This window comes from Bombus vosnesenskii, unplaced genomic scaffold (genome assembly GCF_011952255.1).
Source record: "Bombus vosnesenskii isolate JDL3184/JDL3185 unplaced genomic scaffold, Bvos_JDL3184-5_v1.1 scf7180000013265, whole genome shotgun sequence".
Taxonomy (NCBI): Eukaryota; Metazoa; Arthropoda; class Insecta; order Hymenoptera; family Apidae; genus Bombus; species Bombus vosnesenskii.
This window is the reverse complement of record NW_022882925.1, coordinates 7,535,984-7,545,684: the sequence shown is the minus strand read 5'-3', so window position 1 is coordinate 7,545,684 and position 9,701 is coordinate 7,535,984. Positions and strand designations below refer to the sequence as shown.

Below are 9,701 nucleotides of genomic sequence, written 5' to 3'. Positions count from 1 at the left end.
TATTGATATTAGAGAGCATAATGAAATAAATAGTACAAGAGCTTCTCTTATGATAATATAAATTACCTAACATAATTATATTTATTTTATTGGTTCATATTCCTAAAATTCATCTGAAGCTCAAAACGTCGGTTTGTTCGTACACCCTTCAAAACAGCTCTGCTTTGCTCTTTGTTTCTACAATAAAAAAAAAAGTTTAAGAAATACTGGTATACTATTCTCTATTTTATAATTTTCGTAATTTTAATAACTTTACCTTGTTACTCGTAAAGTATTATTTCTCATGATACAATCGGTAGCTTCCAATTTTCTTATTTTTAATTTAAATTGATTGAAAAAATTTTTATTTAATGTATTAGATAACTGATTTTCACCCTGTGAGTTAGTCTTTTCATTTCTTGTGGCTAAAAGATAATATTCGCATATTTAAAGGTACATATTTGATATGTATTATAAAGCTTATTTATGGATATATGGATTTATGGATATATTACTCAGTTCAGTATATCTGTCTATTACTCGTTTCCTTGCATCAATAATAGACTCTGCTTTGGCAAATATTTTCTTATGGATTTTAGCGAAATTTGGAACTTTCTTCGTTGTAGCAGGCTTTGAATCTACAATAAATACAGATATTTATATTGCTTTGTCTTAGGTTTCAATTGGTTTATAATTTTGCATAACAATAACGAAATATCTTAAATAAAGAATGTTCTTTATAACATAAAATATTTTCTACGGCAATTGACAGATTACCTGGAATTTGATTGCGGGATGGTGTTGTTACTACAATTTCGGGGATGGAATTTGATTTTTTACTAAAATCTCTAGTCAGCGACTTCATAATATTCTTTTTTGAACTGTTGTTAGATGAATTATTTTTAACATTATTAAGTTTTTTCTGTTTATTGTGATCTGCTAAAGATGAATTATATTTATAATCCAATGAACAGTTTGTAAAACATACTTTGGCATCCTTTTTCCGTATCTTTTGATCAAAATTTTCATACTCAGTTCTTTGTTTTTTGTATAGTTTCTTCCGTAAATTTGGAGTCTTAGGTTCAATAAGTTCATAGGTATCATCTTTTTTTACTTCCCCTTGTTTTTCTTCTGTTGTTGATGCAATACTTTTTTGAACGTTTAATGTACTGCATTGTTCGTTTAATTCATAAGTTGTGTCGTCATTATATGATATCTGTTTTGTATTACGTTTATTATTCGTTCTATTAAATATTCCTTTCTCCTTTGGTGTAGAAGACGTAAAGGGTTCCATAAATGCTGTACTTACATTATCAAATGTTCTAATCATTTTATTATGCGGAGATGTTTCGAGAAAATGCGTTTGCGACTTATATGGTATATTTATTTGTTTAAGTTTATCATGACTTATAGTCTGAGAATGATTAAATATGGCATCAAATATCTTCTGCGAAATATTTATATTACTATTGCTAAATTGATCATTTATATGTATGCTTATCCTAGGTAGTGATGAAGATGATGTAACTTTAATAATGTCAGAAAGTCTTTTCAGTAATACTATAGGTTTCTTCAATTTAAATGCATTTTTTCTTAACATTTTGCTCATAAGTATATTTGTACTGTTTTCTAGTTGTGAGCTCCTTTTGCTACTAGTGCAATGCAAATCTGTAATAGTAGGAGTCTTTGATTTTAGTAATATTGGATTTCTAGATTTTAAGCATAATTTTGGAGATTTTAATCCCTTCTTTGATTTTGAAACTCCTTTTAATATTGGACTTTTAGATTTTGAGCATAATTTTGGAGATTTTAATTCCATCTTTGATTTTGAAACTCTTTTTAAGGTATATCTCATATCAAACGAGGATATACTATTATGATTTAATAAGCTGCAATTTTCACTTACAGTATTATCAGATGTATGTAACTTTGATTGTAATTTCTTACTGTAAAGTAATAATGATACTTTATTATTTTCCTTTGATTTTGTTCAAGTATTTTCTCTGGCAGTCAACTTACTTGGTGGTTTCAATACTTATATTCTGATATTTTTAATACTGCTGTTCTTCTGATTCATTAAGTTTTGCAAAAGAGTGTATCGATAAAAATTTTAGGGCTCATAAAGAATTTACAAACCTCAACAATGTTTATAATAAAAATATATAATAATTCTATAACATATGAGTTGTCCTTAGTATTACCTTATCACTGGCTTGATAATTTTATTCTTTTAAAACTTTTCTTCTATATGAATCGATACAAGAACAATCCATTAATTCATTAAACTCTTCTGCTACTTCTTTTTGTTATCTGTAATAATATTTAAACAAGATATGTTACCATATAACAACTTATCAAACTTCTTTTATTTATTTATAACAGTTTTCAATTCTATAGATCAATGTTTATCATACAATATATAATTTGCATCATAATTGCTATGTTTTGTCTTGTTTTTCTATGAAATCTCCTTTATATCTAATCAACAGTAGCCCCTGTTATTGTTCTTATATTATATTGAACATGAATTGATAAACAACTGTACATTGTGTTCTACAAATACATTAATCACTGGACTAATGTTGAATTTACAGTAACAATATAATGATACAAAATAAGACAAATAAAATTAGGACAAAATCATCATATCCTGCACATGTAATATTGGAATAATACAAAATCATTTGATATTCAAGCATACGTTATCAACAGGCATTTTATTTTAAGTGTAGTAAGAATGATAATAACCAATGATTATCTTCAATATATATATATATAATAATATTGTCAATTTTTAATACAGAAATATTAAAAATTAGAAATAAAATAAAGAAAGGAACCTTTAGCTGTGAGATTACAATTTAGTTAGATGCACATAGATCTGTAAGATTTTCAAACTTAATTTTTTTTATAACATACAATACCTTACATTTTCAGTTAATTTTTGCATATAAAATCACTGTCTTGATATCCCTCGAAAAAAGTAATCAATATTATTTAATCCAAACAAAAAGAATTCGTTATATTTTGAACGGTATACTGTTTATACCTTGTGGCTCCTAGTAGTAGGGGATAATTTTAAGAACTTTATGTACTTTGTGGCTCCTCGTAGCGCTGATTTTAAGAACTTTATGTACCTTGTGGCTCCCCGTAACGTTAATTTTAGCGCGATAAATATGAATCGTATAACAACGTAAGGGAGGCAATAAAGAAAAGAATTTTGATTTTAATAACAAAATTGGTTAATTATCATTGATAACTATCTATAATCACTCGCCAATTTACATATTTCATATGTGTATAAACATTACTTTACCATATGATGAACACCAGTTAAATCCATTTTTTAACGTTAGTTATTAATAACCTCTTCATTTGGATATTAGATGAACAGTACTTTGTCATTTAAAACTGTGTACATATGTATGTGTGGAACAACGAAGATTAGATTTAGAACTATCGCTGCGCTTGAAAGGACCAGACTTTTCCCAATTAATTAAAATAAAACTTTATAATTTTCAAGTTTAATCCGCTTATTACTAAGCTGAAGCCTGTTATCCAATTGATTATCCAATTAAAATGTTGAAGAGTCTAAATCGTAATTTATTCAAATTTTGTGTTTATTGACTAATTATGAGCTAATTGTCCTCTCGTTTCGTATCACTCTTATATCGCTTTTTGAAAGATTATTATTTCTAAAAATTTGGAATGGGTTTCATCAGACAGATTCTTCAGTTATCACGATTCATAGTATACTCGTTACTTTCTTGCGTCATATTATTTTTGTTATATTTATTATTAAATTTCATCATATTACATCATTAAATTTATCTTCCACTAGCGATATTGAAACTCGTGGGAGAATAAGTCTTATAAAGTCCTATACAGTATATCATATAACAGAGAAGATTCTCTCTCTGATGATAATAAATGGAGAATTCCAGTACCGTTATCTTTCACTTAACTCTAAATGTTCTTGAGGGATCAGTACAGAACGGCCTTGCTTGCGATCAAGTCGAAAACGTCTATATTGCATATACATAAATATTCGACCAACTGCATACTATTGACGTATGAAAATTAATTCTTTTTCAATTTCCAAACAATCACTTGCGTTTCTTTTTTACCATTATTAGAATATAACTTTTTATCTTTCCAACAAATTTTTTCTCTGTTCTATCGTTCTAATTGTTTTTTTCCCATTTTCAATCTTGTCTTTCTAGTTTCGGCTCTTTGATCTGTCAATTGTTACTTAACGGAATTAATAATTTCCGCATCATTTGACATCGATCATCGGACGAAATCTAGCAAACGCCAGCAGAATGCCGAAGAACAAAGGTATAGTTGTTACATTATTCTGTATCATAATAATTAGAGTTCGTGGCTCTAAAGGTACAAGTATACGCACAGTGGCACAGTTTTGATTTAGATACACGTGAAATAGAGACTTCTGACATTAATTTAACGAACGTTATTATACACACAGGTTGCAAGAGTTGCGACGGTCCTGGCTATAGGTCACCTAGTGCAGCGATGCTCGAAGGACCACGTGAGAAACTGATATACGTCGCCTGTGTTCATACGGATCAAAATAAATCCGATGTCCTGTGCACCGTTGACGTAGATCCGGATAGTCCCGACTATTGTAAGGTACGATGAGCGTTACATAAAATTTAGTTATACAATTATACTACTTATAATAGCTTAATACAGTAGCTACCACTCATAAATATGCAAATATTTTAATCGATTTGTAAAAACGCTATTTAAATTTGATTAAGTATTCGATGATTAAGTACACAATTCGATTAAAATATACAATTAATGATGAATTAATAATGAGAAGAAACAACTTACTAGCTTTTTATAGAATCATCAATATAAATTTTCATCATAACTATAAATTTATGATCTATTAAAATACACAGCAATAAAGTATTTTACTATTTATTACATATACTACTATATACATTCGCTATTTAAATATCATTATTTAGATATGGGAATTAAAAAAGCTGAAAATCAAGAGTTGCAAGTAGTTATTTTACTATAACAAAAGAAAAAATAAATCTGAAAAATTGCGGTTTGCAATTGCGAAGAAACGAATTGTAATAATTTTTCAAATATATTGACGTCACGAGATCATAAAGCCAAAATGGTATCTTATCGAAAGTTATTTCTATCGCAATAACATTTATAAAATGTATCTGTAACTTTTTAAAATGAAGTAGTTACATATGATATGATATGAGTGAGATAGGTACGAGTATGATACGAGGTACGTAATCTTTCGTATTTGAAAACTCCAATCTTCCCAATTTATTTTTAGAATTTTATTATTTTTTACTTCAGGTTTTTAGCTATATATTTCTAAATGCAAAAGTATTAAATGGTCCTTTGTTGTGTTAGAGGGATTGAGCACTTTTTATTTGAAATTGGAATAGATAAAATAGTCATAATACGAATGATACGAACGATGATATAATTTTACAGTCATTCTATGCGCGTCAAATCTTGTTCACCCAAAATATTCATATTTCATAGATCGTTCACAAATTGCGAATGCCCTACATTGGCGACGAATTGCATCATTCCGGATGGAATATCTGTAGCAGTTGCCACGGTGTACCACGAAAACGGGACACCTTGGTACTTCCTTGTCTGGTGTCTGATCGCGCCTACTTTATCGATACAACCAATGAACGGGCTCCAACGATCAAAAAGGTTTGACTATCTTGTATGTTTATATAGGTATATGTACATATGTTATTGTACGTATAAGTATATAATTAACCGAAAATTACATTTACATACATTAGACTGCAAATCGTTACAAATTTAGTTGGAAATTTTCTAAAGAAGATGGCATTATGAATAAAACGAGAATCAAAAAAAAGCGCATAAAATCGCGTTAGAAACTTCATTTCCTGAAAATCAAGTTTGGAAACTTGACGTTCTTTTAATACAGGACTAAATTATTTTAAGTTATAATACTTTCGAAGTAAATATGTGATATAATGATACGTATTGTTTGTATTCTTCTTGACTAGGTACTGAGCCCAACGGAGGTACACAAATACGGAGTATCGACATTGCACACAAGTCACTGTTCGCCAACCGGAGAAATTTTAATTTCTACGCTAGGCAAATCGAATGGAGACGCTACTGGTGACTTTCTCTGTATCGATTCCGAAACACTCGAAGTGAAAGCCACATGGACCATGGGAGAAAAAAAAGCAGCGTTTGGTTACGATTTTTGGTATCAACCGTATCACGATACACTTGTTGCAAGTGAATGGAGCGTGCCTAGAATTTTTAAAAAAGGCTTCTCTCCGGATAACAGCTCCAATCCTGGTTAGCTACTGTATTTTACACTTTTTTTCTTTTTCTTATCTCTAATGTCTTATGTATCTACTATTTCCTCATTGTTATAGTATAATCTAAAAGTAATTTTAATTGAAATCTCGTTCGATCTTTCCTTTTTATAGCGCTTTATGGCAGAAGCTTGAATTTCTATTCGTGGAACGAAAGAAAGTTAAAGCAAGTTTTGAATTTGGGCGATGATGGAATCGCGCCACTTGAAATACGATTTCTTCATGACCCAAAAGCTAGCGTGGGACTCGTCGGATGTGCGATATCTTCAAATGTATATAAGTTTTACAAAATGCCGAACGGCGAATGGGCTGCAAAAAAAATTATTCAAGTTCCTCCGAAAAAAGTGGAAGGATGGATGTTTCCAGAGATGGAAGGTACGCTTAAGTCAACTAGCAGGAGACTCACCTTTAAAGTACAGAATTATTCGTAATGTATCATTCTAATTTATTGTTTTCATATATAGGAATGATAACGGACATTTTGATCAGTCTCGACGACAAGTATCTCTACCTATCGAATTGGTTTCATGGGGATGTTAGACAATATGATATTTCTGACATAGATAATCCGAAGTTAACCGGACAAATATTTCTTGGAGGCTCAATTTTAAGTGATTCGAAAGTTCGTGTAATTGGAGACGAGGAATTAAGTAGCCAACCGAATCCAGTTCATGTCAAAGGCCGGAGACTCGACGGATCACCGCAGATGCTTCAATTAAGTCTCGATGGGACACGTCTATATGTGACTACTTCTATTTTCAAACCATGGGACCAACAATTTTATCCTGAACATGTCAAGTATGTGCATACTTTCCTTATGTTCCTTCAATCGTTTCTAATTAATTGTATACAAAATATGATATAAAATATAACATACAATATATACATAAAATTTTTCTATTGTAAGTTGAAATACTTTTATGAGTTACCGTATATCTTGTATACATACGTTTATACGATTCTAGAAATGGTTCGACCATGGTCAAACTAGATGTTGATGTTCAAAATGGAGGCTTGAAACTCGATGAACAATTTTTGGTGGACTTTGGCACAGACAAAAATGACATTTTACTTGCACACGAAATGCGGTTTGAGTCTTATTATATTATTTGACGTTTCCTATTTTTTAATGTAATTTCAAAATAATAATTATAATTTCCGTTTCCAGCTATCCAGGAGGTGACTGTACATCAGATATATGGCTGGCGGAAGATTAATCTACTCGTCCATCGACAATATATATTTTCATTTTAATAAACAATATTTTAGATGCTTAGCAAAGTATCAGTGGTACATATAATCTTCTAATACACTGAAATACTTTACAAATATGATCGCTTTTTGCGCTACGTTTTATCTCAATTATGTTTTGTAATCAAGTATTATATAAATATTAACAATTCTAAGAGTGAATATTTTTTTTTAAATTGTTTTTTACTAATTATTAATATTAGAAATACATTTTATCGGATAATTTATAGATTATAAAGAAAAGTATATAATCCACTAAAATTTTATACTAAAAATAAATACTGCATTTATTTGAACGAAACTTAAGTTAATGTCTGATTCTTACTATATACACGAAAAATTATAGATAGTCCAGAAAGTTATGGATTCCTAAATGGACTGTGATAAAGAAAACAAAGTACATCCATAAATTATGAAATATACTTACGTACGTTGATTTGCTTAAAAGAAAAATAAAGAAATAAGTATCTTGCGTCGCAATCCAACGAATGATCGAACTAAATTTGTCTAATAATATTAAACTCTTTTTACCCCATCAATGAGGATACTTTTTATTTGTAAAAAATATAATAATATAATGCTGACGCTGCTGGCAGTAGCGATATTTTCAACGATGTTAGTGGTGCTGACAACGACGAGAAACGGTACAATAACAGTAACGATTATACAACAATGATGTTTCATGTAATCGCACAATATGGTAATTATTATTTATCTTAAATATAATGATAAAGGCGATAAATTAATGCAACAATAACGCGTATAATATGTATATATATATATGTGTGTATGTGTATATAATGACGAAAGTATGGCAACATCAACAAATACGAGCCACGTTTTTTAAAACGATAAACATCATAATAACAGTACAAAAAGAATGTTACAAAAAACGATTGCAACTTATATTCCAATGAATTTGCTTCGAAATTGGCAATGGAATGGTGTACTTTAATCTAAATAGGATAGAGGAGGAGGAGAATGGGTGAATTTCGATTGTCTCGAAGAATTCGGTGCTCTTTGTGTGTCATCGTCGTCGTTCAAGTCGACTATGATCATATATGCGTAAAACTGAACAATTGATTCACAGCAGTTCAGTAGCGTAATCAACTTGATCGATTTATATTTAATTTAACCGAAAAGACAAACAGAGCTCGATAAATATAATACGCGTCGTTTCCCGTTTGTCTTGTTACACGTTCCATGATGTTCATAAACAGCATTGGTAATTGTACAGAATAGAGTACAACTCATTAATTTCAATGATCTTGAGATATGTGTATTGTCGAAGACAATATTTTGAATAATATCTCACCACAACATTTGATCGCTCTATATTTAGCGATAAATTGTAATAGTGAAATTATTCAAAATGTTGACCTAACATATTTCAAAATCATTACAGTCCGTGAGATGTAGCATATTCTATATATATAATTACCACATCATTTCCGACAATGTACGTACATGTGAGCACGTACTCGCTTGCTACAGATGTAACGCGTACGCTACTTCACACCCTTGACACGGTGAAGTATCGTTAACCTTGTATCGGTATTCCGCTAATATTCTAAGTTGTTACGATATTAAATGTGATCTAATTAGAGAATTCGAACTATATACAAAAGAACGTAAGTTCTCGTCGATTAATATAATAGCAATTTTATCGATGTTTGGTTTAAGAGTTATTCACTCGAGGTGCGCTCATATGCTAAAAACTTTCTAACTTCGATATATACAATTTTTTATTTGGCATATCCTCGAGGAATAACACGCGTGCGCATCATTTTAAACAGACTTATAACGCACACGTGCAAACATTCGCAGGCACTCTTATTAATATGTATAACGCGAATACATTGTGCAAAAATTACAAGAATATAATCGTAAACTGAACACGGATTAAATCGTGGATGAAGCTGCTTTGTCGAACCTACTTACATATACATGGGTATATTACGTATGCGTAATATGTGTGACCGCAAAAAAAAGATCACGTTTCCGATACTTATTTCCTTCCTTTGGTACTTTATGATGATACTATATGTGGGGAAAAAACGCATTTTGGGATTGAAATTATTTTCTCATTCTCTTCCC

At 30.2% G+C, this 9,701-nt stretch overlaps 2 protein-coding genes across 3 annotated transcripts; one reads left to right on the top strand and one right to left on the bottom strand.

The window, feature by feature from the left end:
* Nucleotides 1-3,064, bottom strand: LOC117243169. 2 transcript variants are annotated; one of them, XM_033510419.1, is made up of 5 exons: nt 2,904-3,064; nt 757-2,289; nt 495-617; nt 257-404; nt 1-177 (listed from the first exon to the last, which is right to left on the bottom strand). In XM_033510419.1, exons 2-5 carry the CDS (start codon nt 1,832-1,834, stop codon nt 87-89), a joined length of 1,440 nt encoding a protein of 479 aa, XP_033366310.1. In that variant the 5' UTR covers nt 1,835-2,289; nt 2,904-3,064; the 3' UTR covers nt 1-86. The 2 variants fall into 2 exon arrangements, with proteins under 2 accessions (XP_033366310.1, XP_033366309.1); XM_033510418.1 differs by having other exon boundaries at nt 2,909-3,064.
* A 1,147-nt stretch (nt 3,065-4,211) lies between these two features.
* Nucleotides 4,212-7,629, top strand: LOC117243436 (methanethiol oxidase). Its single transcript, XM_033510924.1, has 8 exons — nt 4,212-4,317; nt 4,466-4,629; nt 5,524-5,703; nt 6,030-6,333; nt 6,468-6,728; nt 6,818-7,151; nt 7,319-7,441; nt 7,522-7,629. Exons 1-8 carry the CDS (start codon nt 4,302-4,304, stop codon nt 7,568-7,570), a joined length of 1,431 nt encoding a protein of 476 aa, XP_033366815.1. The 5' UTR covers nt 4,212-4,301; the 3' UTR covers nt 7,571-7,629.
* The last annotated feature ends 2,072 nt before the right edge of the window (nt 7,630-9,701 follow it).

Coding starts and splice junctions, on each gene's coding strand:
- LOC117243169 (XM_033510419.1), bottom strand. CDS start 1,834: ATGAGATATACCTTAAAAAGAGTTTCAAAATCAAAGATGGAATTAAAA. Junction 618..756: donor ATCCCGCAATCAAATTCCAG/GTAATCTGTCAA, acceptor TATTTATTGTAG/ATTCAAAGCCTGCTACAACG. Junction 178..256: donor AATACTTTACGAGTAACAAG/GTAAAGTTATTA, acceptor TTTTTATTGTAG/AAACAAAGAGCAAAGCAGAG.
- LOC117243436 (XM_033510924.1), top strand. Junction 6,729..6,817: donor GATGTTTCCAGAGATGGAAG/GTACGCTTAAGT, acceptor TTTCATATATAG/GAATGATAACGGACATTTTG. Junction 7,442..7,521: donor TTACTTGCACACGAAATGCG/GTTTGAGTCTTA, acceptor TTCCGTTTCCAG/CTATCCAGGAGGTGACTGTA.